The sequence below is a fragment of the Lipotes vexillifer genome, unplaced genomic scaffold (assembly GCF_000442215.2).
Source record: "Lipotes vexillifer unplaced genomic scaffold, Lipotes_vexillifer_v1.1 scaffold308, whole genome shotgun sequence".
Taxonomy (NCBI): domain Eukaryota; kingdom Metazoa; phylum Chordata; class Mammalia; order Artiodactyla; family Lipotidae; genus Lipotes; species Lipotes vexillifer.
In genome coordinates, this window is record NW_006792985.1 from 2,745,225 (window position 1) to 2,765,725 (window position 20,501).

General features: G+C 51.5%; 1 protein-coding gene across 1 annotated transcript in view; it reads left to right on the forward strand.

The window, feature by feature from the left end:
- Window positions 1–9,456: 9,456 nt before the first annotated feature.
- SCARA5 (scavenger receptor class A member 5) overlaps window positions 9,457–20,501 on the forward strand; it is a 114,842-nt gene continuing 103,797 nt past the window's right edge. The window contains 1 exon segment of the mRNA XM_007466157.1: window positions 9,457–9,571. Within this exon segment, the coding sequence (XP_007466219.1) occupies window positions 9,457–9,571 (115 nt within the window).

Genomic DNA, 20,501 nt, shown 5'->3' on the forward strand with positions numbered 1-20,501 from the left:
CATATATATATATATACTGGATCACTTTGCTGTACACCTGAAACTAACACAACATTGTAAATCATCCATACTTCAATTAAAAAAATAGCAAATTATAGTGAAGATATATGTAAAAAAAAACCCAAAACTAAATATATGATATGGACCTTTGTGCTCGCTGGAAAAAGAGGATGATGTGAGAAGGGCAGTGGCCTGGGCCTTCCCACTGTGCTCAGAATAATCCAGGGCCTTCCTCCGGTGTTCTCTGTGCTCAGCCTCACAGGCCTACTGTCTGCCCCCCTAGCTTGTCCACTTTGTCTCCACACTGGGGTCTGTGAATCTACTTGCTCCCTGTGCGTAGAACGCACTTTACCCAGATCTTCACACAACACATATCTGTGCAGCACTTGCTGTGTGCCAGGCACTGGTGTAGGCATTTGGTATGCATGAGTGAGTTGCCTTCACAGAGCTGCCCTTCTACAGGCCATAAACAATATAGTAGTAATCATTTGCAAGCATAGCGAATTATGTGGTAAGTTAAGTCTATTGGGATAATGGGAAAAAAAGACCAAAAGTGGAGCAGGGTAAGGAGAATCTACAGGCAGGTCCTGGAGAGCGACGTTAAACAAGATTCTTAGGGTCAGTTCCACTGAGAAGGTGACATTTGAGAAAAGACTGGAAGGAGGCAAGATTTCACCCTGCAAACATGTGGGGGAACCACTCCCGGCAGATGGAACCGTCAACACAAATTCATCAGGCAGGGACGGAGATGCACAGACAGCTGGGAATTCAGGTCCAGAGTTCAGGTAAAAAAATCAAACTAAGTAAGTATAGCTACAGGAGCTCAACTTCACTGGTTGTCAAGGAAATGTAAATTAAAACCACAGTATGATGACTCCGCAAAAGATAAACATCACTAACACAGGCCAGGACGTGGAGCAACTGGAACCCTCATGCTTTGCTGGAGGAAGGTAAACTGGTACAATCATTCTGCAAAATTCTTGGGCAATATCTACTGAAGCTGAACACAGGCCACCCTAGGACCCAGCAATTCCCTTCCAAGGTATATACCCAACAGAAATGCACCCATTTGCTCACCAGAAGACATGCACTGAATGATCATAGCGGCACTCTTTACAACAGTCGAAACCTGGAACCTACCCAAATGGCCATCCACAGTAGAAAGGATATTCACACAATGGAGTACTTATAGCAACGAGAACGAGTGGACCACTGCTAAGCACAAGGAAACAATCTCAGACATGATGTTGAAGCCAGACACGCAGTGAATGATTCCATATACATGAAGTTCAAAAACAGGCAAAATCATCTGCAGTGATGGAATGTGGGATAGTGGTTATCTGGTTTGGGGGCATCAGGGACCAGATGGGGCACGAGGGGAGCTTCTGAGGTGCTTGAAATGTTCTGCTCTACACTCAGGTGCTGGATTCTATTCAGTTTGTGAAGAATGTACGAATTGGATTATGATTTGTCCATTTTCCCTTAGATATGTTAAACTTTTTAGACTTTTTTTCCCCATGTTTCATTTTAGAGTTTTATTTAGGTTGCCTGGGGACTTTAAAAAAACTTCTGTGTCTTCTTCATCCCAGTCACATATATATATACATATATATGTGTGTATATATATATATATATATATATATATGTGATATACCTATATATACATATATATGTACATATATATACATCTATATATATATGTACATATATATATATATATATATATATATATATATATATATATCCTGAGATTACAAAAGGAAGTTAAACTTTTTAGAGTTTTTTTAAAAAGATTCTTGTTGGTTGAAAAAAAAGAGTCTTTTGGGGGAAAACCCTGGCCTGAGGATGAAGGTTTGAGATTCATCCAACCTGAAGCCACGAGGAGCCCCTTGAGGGGTGCTGGGCTGTGATTCTCTGCTCTCATACCTTCTCTCTCCCTGGACCGAGATCCTGAAGGACAGGGGCTGGGTCTAATTCATGTCTGTAGAAATATTTGGAATACATTGCATGAAGGTTATGTAACAGATGTTTGTTGAATGAATAACTGAACGTATGGAAGGAATCCCCGCAGATGTAGAGGCTCTAGAGGTGGAGGACAGTTGTGAAAGTTGCATCCAAGAGCCCAGCGTCGTGACCTTCAGACTCAGCATTGCTGGGTTTCTCCATATGAAAACTGAGGATGATCACTCTCTCCCCATCTCCGCCCTAGACAGTTGTTGGGACAATCAAATGAAATCATTCAAAGAAAGCAGGAAGCCCTTGAGCACAATGATGTGCCCCATTGGCTTCCACATCCATAGATGCAGCTACTGCAGAAGTTTATTCTAGTCTCCTTCAATGTAATCACAGTTTCATAATACCATCTGGTGGAAAATGCCTATTATAAATGCCTTCTGCCATTGAATGGAAGCAAGCTTTTTGGACCATGCTGATTTCAGGTGGCAAGAAGGTATCGTCGGAGCTATGAGCTGCCAGAACGACTCTCATCCACCAGAAGACATACCTCCCAGGTCATTCCTATACTTTGCTATCAAGTGTCTCCTCGCCTGTTTGGGCAGCTTTATTCATAACAGACAAAGATTGGAGACAACCCAAATGCCTATCAAAAGGAGAATGGATAAACAAGTTGTGCTCTACGCATATAATGGAGTATTACTCAGCCAAAAGGAAAATACAAAGAATAAACTACTGCTATGTGCACTGATATGGACAAATCTTATCACTGTAAGAAGTGAAATAAATCAGGAATTAATGAGAGAAAGTCATGTCCTTTGCCTGAAGCTACTGAGTTTAAAAGGCTAAGCTTTATTCCTCCTGCAATTTTAGAGTTTAATAGTTCTGTACCCACTCGTGGGTCTCACATGCAGAGATTGAGACCCCTCCATGTCTGTATCATCAATTACCAATGGTAAGGAGAGGCTCAGCCAATAGCCTGGGCTGCCTTTGGGTCCCCATCCTTCCTTTCCCCCACAGGCAGGGCACACCAGTATAGGAGTGTTAAAAAAAAAATGCCTTGTACCCTCCTACACTGTCGGTAGGAATGTAAATTGGTGCAGCTACTACGTAGAACAGTAAGGAGGCTCCTTAAAAAACTAAAAATAGAGTTACCATATGATCCAGCAATCTTACTCCTGGGCATATATTCAGAAAAAAACAAAAACTCTAATTCAAAACGGTACAAGCACCCCAATGTTCACAGCAACACTATTTACAATAGCCAAGATATGGAAACAATTTAAATGTCCATCGACGGATGAATGGATAAAGAAGTTGTGGTACATATATACAATGAAATATTACTCAGACATAAAAATGAATGAAATAATGCCATTTGCAGCAACATGGATGGGCCTAGAGATTACCATACTAAGTGAAGTAAGTCAGAAAGAGAAAGACAAATACCGTATGATATCACTTATATATGGAATCTAAAATATGACACAAATGAACTTATTTACGAAATAGAAGCAGATTCACAGACATAGAAAACAAGTTTATGGTTAGCAAAGGGGAAAGAGGGTGGGGGAGGGATAAATTAGGAATTTGGGATTAGCAGATACACACTACTGTATATAAAACAGATAACCAACAAGGACCTACTATGTAGCACAGGGAACTCTATGCAACATCTTGTAATAATGTATAACGGAAAAGGATCTGAAAAAGAATATATATGTATGTATAAATGAATCACTTTGCTGTACACCTGAAACCTTGTAAATCAGCTACACTTCAAAAAAAAAAAAAGCATTGTTTCACATAGGTAGGACATCACCAGGGTCTCACCAACCACGGCATTTATTGTTAATATATACATCTCCACCGTGAGATCGCTGGACGTAACGTTTCGAGCACATTTCCTGCTATTTGTAAGATTACATTCCCAGGAATATTGGTGACTTGATGGGTGACTAAAACACACCCTTTTTCATTAGAGGCAGTTAGGGGAGTTGTTCGGGGCACAGACTACAGTCAAACTGCCTTGAGTGGAATCTAGCTCTGCCACTTACAGGCTGCTTGACCTTGGACATATTGCTTAGTTCTTCTGTCTCAATAAAGTGGGAATAATAGCAGTACCTGCCTCATAGGGCTATTGTCAAGGTTAAATGAGTTAATATATGAAAAGCACTTGGAATTGCCTAGCACAGCATATATATTATGAAGTGTTTTTTTTCTCACCTCTTCCTCCCCGCTCCCCTCCCCTCTTTCTTCCTCTTCCTTCTCCAATTATTATTATTATCATCATCATTATGATATAATTACTGGGGTTTTTTCCTGTAAAATGGAGTCTTGGAGCCTCACATTGTAGCTGCCTGCCAGGGACGGTCAGAAGGCTCAGTCACTGCAAATGACTAAGACATTTGTGACTCAGCTGTGGTCTGCTGGCTGCACAGTGGGGAGAGCTGAGCCTTGGCAAACTATTCTCCTGTACGAGGTCTGACCCTCAGGGGTTAAGGCTGAGCTCGTAACCAATAAACGGGAGCGTGTTCGTGAATGTCACCTCAGAGCTCTGTCCCCCAGGCAGTGGGGGGTAGGACGGTGTACCCATAAACTGACCATGTGTCTTGGTCAGTTCTATTTTTGGAATTTCCCTGATGCCTCTGCCATCATCACCTCAACCTGAAGGTAATTACCCCCTTAACATTTTGGTGAAATCTCCTTTTTTACACGTCATCAGTTATGCTTAGGTTTACACTAGGTTTACAGTTATCTGTGCCCAAGCCCACTTCTCAGCCTGGACTGCAACCCCCTGCGGCCGGCGGTGTCCTCTCACTCACCTCTGTATCCCCTCACTCACCTCTGTATCCTGACCTTTGCACAGTGTCAGTGCTCCAGAAATGCTGGCTTCCTTACTGAGTTGCATTGAACTTGACTTTGGGAAGTTCCTTCAGCACTCCCAGAACCCTCTTCTGAATCAGGCAATCCGTGTCCTTTACGGGTGGATGTGACTCCAGGAAAACACAGAAAGTAATTCTAAGCTAAGTTTGGTGAATGAACAGAGCAATGCCAATTCCATCCTATGAATAAATTTACAAGGCTGGTTTTCTGGCGCGGCTCATAAGCCAGGTCTAGCTGCCATTCCGCTAGAAGCGTTCCAAAAATACCTTGAGCAGGGCCTTTAGAACAAGGGGGTGGAGTCCCCGACCAAGGCTGCTCTGGATCCAGCGGGTGTTCCTGCGTGGGACTGTAATGCTAAGATTGGCCACTAGAGGGAGACGCGTTCCAGACCCCATAGGAGCCTCGCAACTGCTCCAAGAACTTTATAAAGCCCGGCGGCCAGAGCAGCTGCAGTTCACAGCTCAGACAGTACCTAGAAGAGACGCTGGTGCCTCCACAGAACATCTCCCGAGTGCTGCCCAAGGCTGACCGAGGCGGGGCACCAAGACAGGGACTCCCACATGGGCACAAGGTTGAGTCTTGCCTCCTGACCTGATCCTCCTGGAGAAGTGACCCCCGAGACCCTGGGCACGGTGCAGCCTCTTTCTATGACTCCATCTGGATTTGGCTGGCAGTGGGAACGAGCTCTGAGGGGCTGCCTGGGTGTCGGGGTGGTGGCAGCAGCCAGCTCTCCAGCCACCATGGCCAATGCCAGGAACTGAGGGGACGGTCGCTGCAGCCTCATTGGGAGCCCTCAGGTGAGTCTTGGTGCTGACTCTGTCCTGGCACCTGGGCATAGCTTCCTAAAGGCAGCCAGGGGACACAGTGTGCTGGGTTTGAGCATCCCCAGGATGTGGAGCGTGGAGGTGCTAGTGCTGGGTGGGAAAGTCCTAGCTGTCAGTCTGGGGGATCTGCTGGGCCCTCATCCAGCTGCCTGGGCTGGTGGGTGTGAGCCCGCATTTGGGAGCCAGAGAAAGCGATTGCTTTAGTGGCAACTCTGCCAGGCTCATGTCACAGTTCCAGAGCCTATTCAGGGAGCAGATGGGACAGGTGACAGTCCCTTTACGTGTGTGTGCGCGTGCCTGCAGGTGTGTCCAGTGGTGGAGCGTATGAAGGCAGAGCTTATTTATAAACCATCTGTGCCTCTCCAGCTCTGGGTTATGATTTAGGTGAACTAAGTACCATTAGAGGAGGAAAGGGCTTAAAACCGACTTAGCGATTCTGTCTCCAGAGAGGGCCACGTTCAGGGTGATCTCTATTTAGTTTTGATGAGTTACGAGCCCTGTAGAGTTAGATGCTGGAACCCAGCAAGGCTTGGGCCACCCCCTCAGCAGGCAGAATTGATTGTGTCCTGCTGCTGCCCAGAGGGCTACTTGGAGCACCAGGCTCCAGATCTCAGCTCTGGTCTGCATTTGTGATTGCCTTTCGCAAAGGGATCCAAATGGCATTGTTTCTGGGACTGGCTACGCAGGAGGGTGGCCTCAGGAGACCAGGGACCCCTGTACCTGGCTGCTTGGCAGGATCAGAAAATGCTGAGGGGCTGTTGGTTCTCACCAGACTCCACCACCGACTCCCTGCATGCCCCTGTCCATGCAGCCCTCCCACATGCCCTGTCCCACACGAGGCTCGCTGGGACCAAGTGGCTAGCAGATGTGTTCTTCCCATCACAGAGGTGATGGCCTGAGGCTGAACGAGCTCAGCTGATTGGGCCAAGTTCCCCAGGGATAAGAAGTGGAGCTGGGATGGGACCCCATGTCCTCTGAGCCCGCACTCCCCACAGGTCCCTTTGGTGTCTCCACCCTGCCCGTGTTTCTGTGGCTCTGGTCCCCTCCCTTCCAGCTCTCCTGGCTCCAGGTCACCTAACCTGGCCATCTTCACTGCATCACTTTGGGCCAGAAAGGGGGCCACCAAAAGGGACTGACACATGCTTCCTGGACAGAGCAAACTCGCGCTAAGCCAGTGCCCTGGATGGGAAGCCTCACCCTCTCTGACACCCATCGGTTCTTCCCCTCTGGGCCTCGGTTGGATTATCTTTAGAATGGGAATATGATAGACCAATGCCACCTGCCTCCCTCATGGGGCTGCTGGGAAGCAGAGAGGTCCCAAAGGCAAAGGGTCTGCACTGCGGGGGCCGCACGCACACGGGTGCGGGGCTGGGAGGTATTGCTGTGTTGTCACCGCACTTGGCAATTAGTTGCACAGCCTTGGCCCAAAGGCTATAAGACCAATGCCGGGAAGGTCCAAATTCCTGCCCCCCCCCGTTCCCCAAGAAAGAAAAGCAGCCCCAGATAAAACCTGGGGCAGACAGAACATTCTTAGGTTTCATTCCCAAGTAGCAAACGCTAGCAGCGCCGGCTGAGCACTGCCAATCTCATGGCGCGGCATCTGGCCTCCAGCTCAGCCCCTTTCCCAGCAGGCTCCCCAGGGCTCCACCAGCTGAGGGGTCCGGAGGGGCAGGGGAGGGGCCGCCCTACAGACACACTCCAGATAATGCGCTGCGCATTCCAGCTCTGATCCAGGAGCTGATGGGCAGAGAGGGAAGCTGGTCCAAGCCCGGCTCCACACCTCCACCCCTGGTTCTCGGAGACCCCACGGGCTCTGGATGGCAGCTGCTGTTGCCTTTGGCAGAGAGAGGGTTCTCTCTCTCAGAGGAGACACAGGCCTCCTGCTTTGCAGCTCCCCAGGACTGAGGCCAGAGGGTGGAGTGCCGCACGAGTGCTTGTGAAACTGTAGCTTAGCAGCAGTGGAGCTGCCCAGGGCCGCACCTAGAGGCCCTCCCTGGGTGGGGGACTTAGACGGAGGGCCAGCATCAGGGGACTCGCAAACTGGACACAACTGCAGCCCAGAGAAGCGGCGCTGGGAGCCGTCTCTCCAGGAACCCCAAAGGGCAGGGAAGAGAGATGCTGGCAGGGCTGTGGGCTCCCCTCCAGCCTTCCCTCCCACTGGCTGGAGGAAAGGCCCACGGGGCCTGGGAACACCCTGAGTGTGTGTGCCTGCGTGTGTGTGTGCATGCGTGACCGTGTGTGCGGGGCAGACGGCATCTCATTACTTGAAGAGCAGAAGCCCCAGCCATCCCTCCTGGGCCAGCAGAAGGACAGGTGGATGGCAACTGGTCAGCTCTGGCTGCCTCTCAGCCCTGAGGTCAGAGGTCTCTGGAGAGAAAAGTCAGGTTGTGAAAACAGGGGATTTGTGTTTGCTGTGCCCGGCAAGGGGGTCTGGCCATTGTCTCTATTTATTGGAACAGGGTGGGTGCCTCCTTTCCCTTCAGTCAGTAGCCACTCTCCCCGCAATGCCACGGGCCAGGCCCTGTCCCCTTCTCACAGCGGTAGACACCTGGCTAGGCTCTCTGGGCCTCAGGGTTGAGTTAGCTTCACGCTGGGCCTGGGACCCATCCATCCTCCCTGGGGGGCTTTTATCTTCCAAAGAATTCACTTTTTAAAAGCGAATTTGGGGGCTCGATATCCAGATAGTCAAAGAGCATCAGAACCGAAAGTCAACATAAATCAATGGCTGGAACTGAGCAGAAAGTGGAGAGTCATTTGCAAAATCACCGAGCGTATATGTGGGAAAAGGATATTGAGTATTTTACGTAAATACTTAGTGATCTGGCTCCGCAAATGATTTCTTCTTCTTACACAAAGAATGCAAACGTATCATAGAAAACCCAGAAAATCCAGCAAACAAAAAGCAGCACAAATCCCCACAATCCCAACCAGAGTCCTGTAATACATGTCTCACCCAGGGAAACCCAGAACATCTCTGAACATCATCTCTCCCGTCACGTACTTGGGACATATGTAGATATTACAAAATGGGATCACGTTGTGCACACTTGTGTAAACGGGGCTGGTTCATTTCAAATAGCATACACAGCATTTCCCCATGTTGATGGGACATTCTTGAAATTCCACGGGGTCCTCCCCAAGCCCCAGCGATCCAGCCTCAGGAGGCCAACGGACACCAGGGCCCTCCCCAGTCTAAGGCTGCCCAGACCTTAGTGTCTGGGGGACCTCACCGAGGCCACCTGCCCCTTGGGCTCCCATGGGGGTGAATCCCTGCTATGGTCCCCTGAACCCAGCCCTTCTGACCATGCCAGCACGGCCAGGTTTGGGAGCAGTTCTGGTCTTAGCTGTGTTGGCTGGTGGTCTCTGTACGTCATTTTATGTCTAGTTTCTCTCCATTTCCAACACAGAGCAGAAGCCCAAGTCTCCCTGATGTGCCCGGGGCTCCAGAATCTTGGAAACTCCTCTGCTTGGGTCAAGAGGGTTGGCTTCTCCCAGCCCCACCCAGCATGGCCCTTGGTGTCCCCCAGCGCAGGGCTCCAGCCCCACCAAGACCTATGAAAGGGAGGGGACGGATCCCATGGTCAGAAAGGTCCAAAGGGCCTTGGCCTCCCCAAGCCAAGGAAGTTGAGGAGGATGAATTGGGGTCCTAAGCATCCGGTGACTGATGCCTGCTGATGAGGGAGTTTCCCAGTGTTCAGGCTAAGGTCACCACTCATTTGTGTCTCCACCTACAGCTTATGTCCTTTCTCTCCCCGCTGCGTCCTCCCTTCCTCTCCTGCTGCTGCAGGACGCGATGGAGAACAAAGCCATGTACCTGCACGCCACCGTGAGCGACCGTGACTCTGGCTCCATCTTTGAGGAGCCCTTTGATGGCAGGAGCCTGTCCAAGCTGAACCTGTGTGAGGACGGTGAGTGCCTCTGGCTCGGCGCGAGATCAGCCCTGCCCCCTCCACCCGATCCTGGCATTGCCCCAGGGTGCTGGTGACCCCCCCACACTCACACACACAATATTGCATAGGTCGAAATGCATGCTCAGAAGGGTCTTTTCTGTGTGTTTTCTCATTCATGCATCTCAACACACCTGTGTGACCAGCAAGATGAGACGCATTTTACAGATGAGCTAGTGGAAACTGAGAAAAGCATTAAGCATCACACAGCTCGTCGGTCATAGAGGGGCCCCAGCACTGAGGCTCCTGACTCCTAGGGCAATCCTTTTGCCTCTCTGCCATCCTCTCCTCTGGGTGAGGCTGGGGTCACACAAAAGGCAACTGAACCTAGAACCCAGACCCTCTCGGGTGACGAGCCTCCAGTGCGCTTCCTAAACTGTTTGCAAGGAGGGAACGCACCTCTCCAGATGCTCATCCTCCCCTGGGACTGAGGCCTCAGGTCATGGCACAGGAAGGGGCCCCATCCTAGTGACCCAGACCGCACTGCATCTTTGGGGGCTGGTTATTTGCTAAAACTCTGGAGATTCAACAGATGCAGTTTCCTCTAGAGGAGCTCAGCGCACCTTGCTAACAGCCAACTCCTGTGCATCCAGCACAGAGCTCGATACTTAGTAGGTGCTTAATAAATGCTTATTGCCTGAATGAATACACTCCTCTTTGCAGTGAGTACAGGCGATGAGAGCTTCATCCCCACTTCAAAGATGAGTGGAAGGAAACTCACAGGAGAGTTTTGTAAAAACTTATGGTCAATGAGATGGAAACAGGCTGTCTTAGGGTTCTCCAGAGAAACAGAAGCACAAGGATGTCTACACAGAAAAAGAGACTGATTATGAGGAACTGACTCACATGGTTATGGAGGCTGAGAAGTCCCACGATCTGCTGTCTGTAGAGTGGAGACCCAGGGAAGCTGGTGGTATAGTTCAGTCTGAGTCAGAAGACCTGAGAACCAGAGAAGCCAGTGGTGTAGATCACAGTCTGAGGGCCGGAGAGGATGAGATGATACGTCCCAGCTCCAGCAGTCAGGCAGGAAGCAAAAAGTGAATTCCCCCACCTTTTGTGCTACTCAGGCCCTCAACTGATTAGATGAGACCCACCCACATTGGGGAGGACAATCTGCTCTACTGATTCCACCAATTTAAAAGCTAATCTCATCTAGAACACCCTCATGGATACCCAAAAATGATGTTTAATCTGGTTACCCTATGGCCAACTGAGCTGACATATAAAATTAACCATCCCAGATGCCTTTATTCAACCTTTTCTCAAGCACCATGTTTCATTGTGTTCCACTCTGCCAACTGCCTTTGTCTTGAAATTACTCAACATTAGAAATGACTCCCCCTCATTCAACCCCATCTTTCCTCCCAAGAGGTACTGAGTGTAGGAAGGGAAGTTAGGTGGCTCAGAAAGGCAGGGACTAGGGATTGTCTCAGGAGGGCGAGGAGACAGGAGATTTGGGCTCTTCACCTGCCCTAGTAAACTACCCACCATCAGAGGTCTTCCTCTGAATTCCAGTCCACAACCACATTTTGAGGACCCACAATGTGTCAAGCTAAGGGTTAGGTGCCAGAGATGCTCCAGAGAGAAATGAAACCATCCTTGCCCTCCAAGAGCTTCTGATCCCAGTGGGAGGGACTGGCATGGGGACAATTACCCACCATGTAAAGGAGGTAAAAATATGTGTGATTATTAAAGTCAAGCAGGGTGAAGCCTTTCTGGTAAAGGCCTTAAAGACTGAATACAGTTTTGTAAGAGAAGAGGTAGCTGGGGAAAGGTATTACCAGCTGAGTTGCACCAGACAGGCCAGTGTTTCTGTTAAGTTAATGACACCTGGGAAGAGAGGGAGACCCCCCCCCCACCCCCAACCCCACCCCCACCCCAGGGAGCTACCAATGCTCAGCTTTTCCCCATCAGTACATCAGCAAAGCCAAGCTGGCCTTCACATCCTTCATCCACCCTCTCCCCACTGGCCCATCAGTAAAGAGGCCTGATTTGGGAAGAAAGAACTGGGGTACAACTCAGAGAGGTAATTGCAGGACCACCAGGGCCATCCTGGGGTGCCAGTGGGGAAGGGCATGGCAGGGGGACCCCAGGGGTGGGGAGAGGCCTGGGGAGTGTCATTGGGCCATGGCTCCCCCTTCTCTTGACCTCATCTTACCTCCCCTTTTCTGAACCTGAGATTTAAAAAAAGGCCATTTGGACCAGAAGGACTGAAAAATAACAGTAACCCCAGCCATGGGGAGATCTGGTCAGGGGGCAGTTTTAGAACCAGGCCAGCAAGTGTCCCAGGGGTCACCTGAGCCGCAGCACCCCGTGAAGTGTGGACGGCAGAGGTCGGAAGATGTAGGCTGGATGCTGACTCTTCCCTCCCCTGTCCCCATCCCACCCCCGGGGCATGTGACCTGATGGGCACGTCCCCTCTCTGGGCCTCAGTGTCTCCATCTCTGTGCTCCACAGGGGCAGAGGGGGTGTCTCTGAGCTCCCATCCAGTCCTAAAATTCTGTGCACAGAAACAGACTTGGATGTTGTATTTGCGGTGTGGTCCTTTTAAAACCTAAGTTGGAGCAAAGCCCAGCAAAGGCTCCCACGTTGAATAAAAACCCAGGCACTGACTGTAGCCAAGGAGCCTCTGACTCTCACAGTGGACCTGCTGGCATGCTCTATCCGATGTACGCTGCCCCCAGACCCTCCAGGCGTCCCCCTCACCTCCTTCTGGTCTTTGCTCAAATCTCACCTCTGTGTCAGGGCTTCCCGTCCTCCCCTGCACACCCATTTCCCTGCTTCTCTTTTTCCTTTTTCACCGAGTCCTAGTCTCCTCAACACACTGTATCATTTTCTTATTTATCATGTTTACCGTTTACTCTCTGTTCCTCATGGGAAGAGCATAGGCTGGACCAGGGCACGCATCTCTGTTTTGTTCATCAGTGTCTCCCAGCCTGGTGCACAGCAGGTGCTCCCAAGTATCAATATTTGTTGAATGACCAAACTAACGGCTGAGCAAACACAGGGGTCCTTGAAATCTAAAGGTGGCGGAACAAATAAATTCTAAACCTGATTTCCACATCGTCTGGGTCTCTTCCACACTTCATTCCTGGACGCCAGACATGGGGCCGGGGGTGGAGGGGCGGCCATGAAGACCCCGGAGAGACTGGAGTGTTGAGATGGTTTGATTTTTTTTCCCCTTCCCTCTCATTTCTAAGAGGAAAAAGGTGAGCTCCAACTCGGGGAAATTCAAGCCAGATTTGACCTGTTTCCCCGGCACTTTGCTGCTTTGATTCTCATCTCTGCAGAGTAACAGGAGAGGGAGGAAGGGGTGGGGCTGGTAGGGGTGGAGGGAGGTTGATGGGAAAGCAGAGGTGGACAGACGTGGGGACCCTGCCAGCACCCCCTCCCCCACTCCGAGCCTTGAGTAAATGAAAGCAGTGTCGTCTGCTAGGCCTTGTAGGGGCTCCAAGTCCCTCCCAGGATTTTCCCCTTGAAAGCAGAGAGGTGGGAGGCGAGGGGGTGCCTCCTCTTGCCCCCGGGGATCTTGGGATCAGCGGGGAGCAAAGCTGCAAAACTGCAGCCTAGATATTGAGGTATGACTCAGGCGTCAACGCAGGTGGGACTTTAAAGACAGAATGTAAACGCGGCCTCCTGTACAGGTCCCGGGCGCCTCCCTCCTCTGCTCTCCCCTCCCGTTGGCTTCTTTTCTCCTCCTACCTGCCCCCATCCCTTCCCTTCTGTTCACGCACCAGGTGAGAAGGAAGCTGAAGGGCTATTAGGCGCCCGCCATGACAGGCCACGTTGCCCCTCTCCCGCATGGTGCCACCCACATTCTTCCAGGCTCTCTCCCTCGCACCCCTGCTCCATGGTGACACCTTCGGGACCTCTCCATCCTCTGCACCCCTTGGCCGGGCCACCTCTCAGGACCCCGCCGCCTCCTTCCTGTGTCTGAGCCCCGCTGTGGATGGGAAGACGCCCAGGCAGGGCCCTCCTCACCTGCCGGTGTCCAGCGGGGCAGAGCATGGGCTCCACCTGTGTGGCTGGGACTTGTGGGTGGGCTCATGGCAGAACGCGACCTCCAAGGTCTTCCAGCCAAGCCCCCGCTGACCTCAGGGCCCACCAACAGCTCCCTTGGAGCAGAAACCCAAACAGGGGCCGTCTGGGCCTGCGACGCCACCTCACCCCACCCCCTCTGTGTCTCTCCTCCTCCCCTTCCCCCTCCCCTCCCTGGTCCTGCCTTTCCCTTCCCCGGACAGCTGAAGCCTTTCCAGTCTGGCGCCCAAAGGCAGAGGGCTGGGCGTGGGTGGTGTTCAGCCGGGCCTGGCTCCTCCACGGCCCTCTCCAAGGGCCAGAGAGAGGTGTTAGTGTCAGAAAAATATTGCAGTCACGCTCACCCCGTGGCCTCGGGCCCTCCACCACGCTCCCAGCATCATCTATCGGCCGCAAATGGGAGGCTCGCAGAGGTAATGAGTTGCACATGCTCCTGGCCGCGCCCAACGCCTGCAAGCCAGGCCGCTTGCTGCGTTTAGGGCCTGAGCTCCTCATTCCTGCGTCCCTGCCCCATAAAATTAAATTATTCTCCTAAGGGAGTCCCCACATCTACATCCATCACATCTCCCTGGTTCATCTGGCGTAGCTGAGGGCTGCCGGGCAGCTGCCCAAGGGTGGGAGTGCATTTCCTGGGAGGGTCTGGCTGGGGCCTCACAGAGGGTCAGGCCCTCTACAGGTTGGAGAATCCGGCACTGGAGCAGGAGAATAGCAGAGATGTTAACTCATGCGGTGCCGTGGTGCACTCAGCTCCCCCAGCTCACTGGGGGCTGGTGGCCAGGAAGGATCCTGGATCTCTTGTGCCCCAGGGACTGTCCCTCCACAAGATGGGGGACAGCCCAGGGAGGTACCAAGATGTTGAACTTTGGGAGGTCTGGGCTCGGCGCGGGGTGTCTTCTGTTGCCCCTCCATTCCCACCCACTGCCACTCGCCGCTCTCTGCCTTGCGGGGAGCCACCCTGGCAGGACGGGGAGGATGAAAGATGGGAGGTTGTGTGTTTATCCTCAGCTCCTGCCCTATGGGGTCACCTTGGGCCACTGTGTCCTTCACCCGAGGTCACAGCCCCTTGTAAGCCACCCTCTCCACTCAGGGTTTCTCCTTCTAGGCTCCAGTAACTGCTCCCCTCCTGGCCTTTGTAACCGAGGTGGTTACAGTTCAAGGACACCACTCTGGCCCTTGTGGGCATCTTACACCCTGGCCACACCTTTGCATATGTTCCCTTTATTGCATTCTATGACATTTCCCAATTTAAGTGGGCCATCTGTTTCACTGGGGCCCTGACCCTCTCATCCTCAGTGTTCCCATCTGCAAAATGGGAATAATGTTATTCAACTCACAGGACCCGTGGGGGGAATCACATGATATAACCCGAGTAGAGCAGCTTGGACACAGTGCACCCTCGATACACACTTATTTCACCTCCCTGCCCTTTGGGGAGTCCCCTGCACATGTTGGGGAAATGGAGGACAGGGGGAGACAGGGAGGTCAGGGACAGCTGCTGCCACCCAGGGTCTCCCAGGAAGCACCCACGCCACTTCTCAGAGGCCCCTGGCCTGGACAGTGTTTTTTTTTTTTTAATTTATTATTTAATTAATTAATTTTTGGCTGCATTGGGTCTTCGTTGCTGCGTGCGGGCTTCCTCTAGTTGCAGAGAGCAGGGGCTACTCTTCATTGTGGTGCGTGGGCTTCTCATTACAGTGGCTTCTCTTGTTGCGGGGCACCAGCTCCAGGCGCACAGGCTTCAGTAGTTGTGGCACACGGGCTTCAGTAGTTGTGGCTAGCGGGCTCTAGAGCGCAGGCTCAGTACTTGTGGTGCCCGGGCTTAGTTGCTCCACAGCATGTGGGATATTCCCGGACCAGGGCTCGAATCCGTGTCCCCTGCATTGGCAGGCGGATTCCTAACCACTGTGCCACCAGGGAAGCCCCTGGACAGTGTTTTAAGGCTGGTTCCTCCTTCTGCTAAAGAAGGCAGAGTTTTGGTTAGTGGGCTTCCTCGTGAAGACTAGATACTAGAGGAAACCAAGCAAGTTCTTTTAGTCCTAATCCCCAAAGAGTACAATAGGATCTGTAAGAAATATTCTGGGTCCCGAGGACACCTGGCTCGGTGACAGGTGTGAGTCTGTCCACCCCTGTTCCCCCATCAGAGACAGTAGGTCCCCGAGGTTGGCTACCAGAAGAGTCGAGGGGTGCATTTCATTGTTCCTGGTGGAGGATGGCATTTGGTGCAGACTACACACAGCCTCGCTCGCCCCGGGCACCTGAGTCCTCACAAGGAACTGGGACCTCCTTCATCCAAAGAGGACAGGGTTTTACGGTGCTGCTGGTGAGTGCAGAAATAAAAGGTCTTGGTTCCTGCCCTCAAGGGGCTTAAAGTCCCCAGAAGACACAGACCCTGCATTATAATGTGATTCATTTTCAGATGGAAGTGCAGTTTAGAGGGGAGAGTTCCGCAGTCTGCCTTGGGAAGGAAGGAAGTTCTCCTGCAAAGTCAGGAGCATGGAGGCGTGTCCTTCCCTTCCCAGCCATGCTCCACTCTGTGGATGCAGTGCAGTTGCAGAGTTAGGTTTAACCAGGGTCAGAGTGCTGCCCAGTGAGTGAGAGAGGAAGCCAGAGAGGGACGAGAGAGGGGAGCCTGTGGGAGAGAGTGGAAAACGTAAATCATGGAATGCAAGTCGGACAAGAAGGGAAGGCTGGATGGGAGACGGGAAGGGTGGTGGAAAGACGGTGGGGTCCATGGTTAGTAGGTCATGGTGAGGTCAGGGAATGCCGAGTCGGCGTTCTGGACGGAGGGCACCAGGAAAACCTGAGAGGTAGCTTTCACCTGGGACGCGTGAAATTGAGATTAAGAAAGGGCCTTGATGATTGGTAGAGCCAATCAGAATGTCATGTGAGCCACATGTGCAATTTTAAACTTTCTAGTAGCCACACAAACGGGTAGAGACACAGATGAACCGAATTTAAATACAGGAATATATTTGATTTAATCCAGTATATCCAAAATAGTATCAATTCGATATGTAATCACTGTAAAAGTGATGGAGATATTTATACATTTTTACTCGGGCTGAGCCTTCAAAATCCGGTGTGTATTTTGCATTCCGAGCCCATCTCATTTTTGCCCACATTTCAAGTGTATCAGGGAGAACGTGCCATTAGGAGAGGGAAGGTAAGGAAGAGTCAGAACTGGAGATTGAGAGAGAGCGACAGTGAGCGCAGAGATGGGGAGGGTAGCACGTGTCCCTTAGTGCAAGGAGAAGCATACAGTCGTGTGATGTGAGAGATGGGATTTTTTTTTTGTGTGTGTGGTACGTGGGCCTCTCACTGCTGTGGCCTCTCCCGTTGCGCAGCACAGGCTCCGGATGCGCAGGCTCAGCAGCCATGGCTCACGGGCCCAGCCGCTCCGCGGCATGTGGGATCTTCCCGGACCCGGGTACGAACCCGCGTCCCCTGCATCGGCAGGCAGACTCTCAACCACTGCGCCACCAGGGAAGCCCGAGAGCTGGGAGTTTTATGGAGAAGAGAGAAGGTTCTGGAAGTAACGAGGAGCAAATAAAACCACCCACCACACCCTTAGGTCAGTTGCATGAATGTGGGAGAGAGAAATCCATACTTGAGAAGACAAGGGAAGCAAGGTTCAGTTAGAAGAAGAAAGAAAAGGATATGTTCGAGCAGAGGTTGGGGAAATCAGGGTTTTTTGGTTGACTGGCTGGGACTTCTTGGGCCACAGTGAGAAGGTTTCAGCAGATGGGGAGGGAGATGTCAAAGGAGAAGAAACAAGGCTGTCTGGGGATTATGGCGGGTGATGGGGAGCCCTGGGGCTTCTGTGGGGCTGATAGAAGTCAGGATCGAGGACTCAGTGAGGTTGGGGTGCTGGTCTCAGGGCAGAACTGCTGGCAAGACTGAGTGTTGATGATAGGGGTCTTGCCTGGAGCACACATCCCTAGGCCACCAGTGCCCCCTTCCCAACCGTGGTGTGTAGGCCAGGGGAGGGGTACCTTGTCCTGGAGCGCCAGGAGCTCTGGAGATCATTTTGGCTCTTGTGGAGGCAGGGAGATCGGGGGAGGCCAAGGGAGGTGATGGGAAGGGGGCAGGGGTCCTGTAGCAGTGATGATACGATATGATACATACAAGCGATCATGATAAAATGGTTCCCCTTGATGGAGCAGCAGGCTGTGCTCAGGGCTTCAATACATTGTCTCCAAAGCACAGGGAGCTCAGCTTGGTGCTCTGTGATGACCTAGATGGGTGGGATGGTGGGGGGCAGGGATGGGAGGGAGGTCCAAGAGGGAGGGGATATATGTATACATATAGCTGATTCACTTCGTGGTACAGCAGAAACTAACACAACATTGTAAAGCAATTATACTCCAATAAAAAAAATAATTAAGGTAAATTTAAAAAACACCTCAGGGGCTTCCCTGGTGGTGCAGTGGTTGAGAGTCCGCCTGCCGATGCAGGGGACACGGGTTCGGGGACCGGTCCGGGAAGATCCCACGTGCCGCGGAGCGGCTGGGCCCGTGAGCCACGGCCGCTGAGCCTGCGCGTCCGGAGCCTGTGCTCCACAACGGGAGAGGCCCCAACGGTGAGAGGCCCGCCTACAGAAAAACAAACAAACAAACAAACAAACAAAAAACACCTCAGGACATATTATTATTCCCAGTTTGTCTATGAGAAGGTAATATCTTAGGTGACGCAAATTGCCCAAGGTCACCCATGTAGTCAGAGGCAGAGCCTGGATTCAAATCCACATCTGCCTGGTCCTTAAACCCCGCCGCTCAGCGTAGCTCACCCTGTTCACTGCGGTTCCAGGACTCGGAGACCCTGGACTTTCAAGAGCTAGGCTGCTGGTGGTGAGGGGCTGAGCGTGGATTCTTGGAGTTTCAGGTTTCAGAGGTGGAGACATCCTGGGCAATGACAAACCTAGGACAGGGCCGTGGGAATAAATGGCTCTGTTGCAGGAAAGAGATGGGATGAATTATTCTGAGAGGAAATAGATATAAACCCAAACAGGTTTGGACAGGAGCACAAGGACAGGGTCTTAAATGGCTTCAGAGGGAAGCCTGGGACACTATCCTCCACAGACATTAGGTCAGAGAAATGCCCCTCTCTCCCCAGCATCCTCCCCCTGCCCCCCACCATCTCCTGCGCCTTCTGGGCTGGAGTCTAAACTGCATATGCAGAGTTCAGCAGTAGGTTTCGGAAGATATAAACACGGCCATGAAGAGGGAGCCCAGCAGGGTAGGGCTGGCCGGGACCCTGCCCTGCAGACGCAGATGCTGGTTAACCTAAGGCCCAGCCACAGAGCTGATGGGGGCCCGTGATGGTTCCAGCCTTCCCCACAGTGTCCTGAAGCCCACCTGTTCCCTGGTACCTTCCTACTTCCTGCTATCTGGCTTGAGATTGAGTTCAAGTCAAGATACCCCAAGATGTTCAGAGCGGCCAGAAGAAGCCATGCGTTTAGGAAGTCCTGTTAAGAGAGGGGGCTGCAGGGAGGGGCTGGCTGCTGGCCTCCTCTCCTGACACTCCGTGTGGGTGAGTTTCTCCAATTGATGGAGGAGGGACTGGGAAGATAGAACGTACCAGAGACTGGAAGGCGGCAGATGGCAGCAATCAGGTTGGGAGGGGCAGATTGAAAAGGATTAAGAGGACAGGGGAGACTGGGACAAGTGTCCTGTCTGAAGCTTGCAGGAACCGTTTGGTTTATGGCGCTCGGCTCTCCCTGCCTGTTGATTCATAGAGCACTACTCACTCTTAACAGTGTCTCTGTTTGAAAATGATCTCATAGTTTGTGCAAGGGTAACAGTGAGCTTGATCTTGTCCCTGTGCCCGGCAAGTTCTATCTGGGCATCTTGGTTCTCTGGTCCCATTCTGACCTCAGTATATTATGTAGGAATTCCTTTCTTCCCTCTGGAGCTATGATGATCTCCCAACCCTGACCTAAGGGCATCTATTAAAATGTAAATATGACATCTTAAGCATGCTAAGCATTTCCAGTGTGTCCAGGGGGAGCTGCCTTTCACATGTAGGTTTATGGGGATTGGGGGCGGGGGTGGCCCCTGGATGCTGACAGACTGAAGGTGAAAAGGGCATTGTCTTGCCAGTGGGTGGAAGTAAGAAAAGCCTGCCTACCTGGGGACGCCCAGGGCAGCCCCAGGACCCTCAGCTCGTTGGGTGTGTCCTTTCCCTGCCCTCTGAGGAAGGCCCTCCTGGTAAAGTGTTCTGTTTGTGACCAGGAATAAAAAAATGGTTGTTCCAGCTACTCTACTTCTAGGTAAGTTTTCAAAGCCACAGAGTTCTTTGTATCTAGTTTAGGTCCTAGGTTCTAGGAGATCATGAACCTCTCTTGGAGGGGCAGAACTCCATCACCAAAGGAAACAGCACAACTCCTGGATACAAAGGTGAACTGAGTGGTGGAAAGGAGGATGTTTCCTATCCCAAGGCTCCAAGATGTCAAAGCATCAAATACAGAAACTAGAATACATGGTTATTACAAAAGCCTAAACAATGGCTTGGAAGGCCCAGTAAATTTGTGCTCAGTTTACTAGTCTCACTTATCTACAAACAGCCAACTGATGTTAATTGAGTATCTGCTATATGCCAGGACCTGTGGGATCCAGAGATGAATCACAGACCCTGTTCTCTGGGAGCTGACCCTCGACAAATGTGTATTTTTATTCATTGATTGATGGGTGCAATTCCATTCTCATTGTTAACTATCCCATTATTGGCCATGATTTCCCAGTGAAGCTCTATACCTGACAACTGTTGGTTCTAGGCCTTAGCAGGTGACGGAGGTTCGGTGGGTCTGAGGACCGTCATCTTTGCTCAGATCTGCTGAACTCCCACCTGTGGCCCAGCC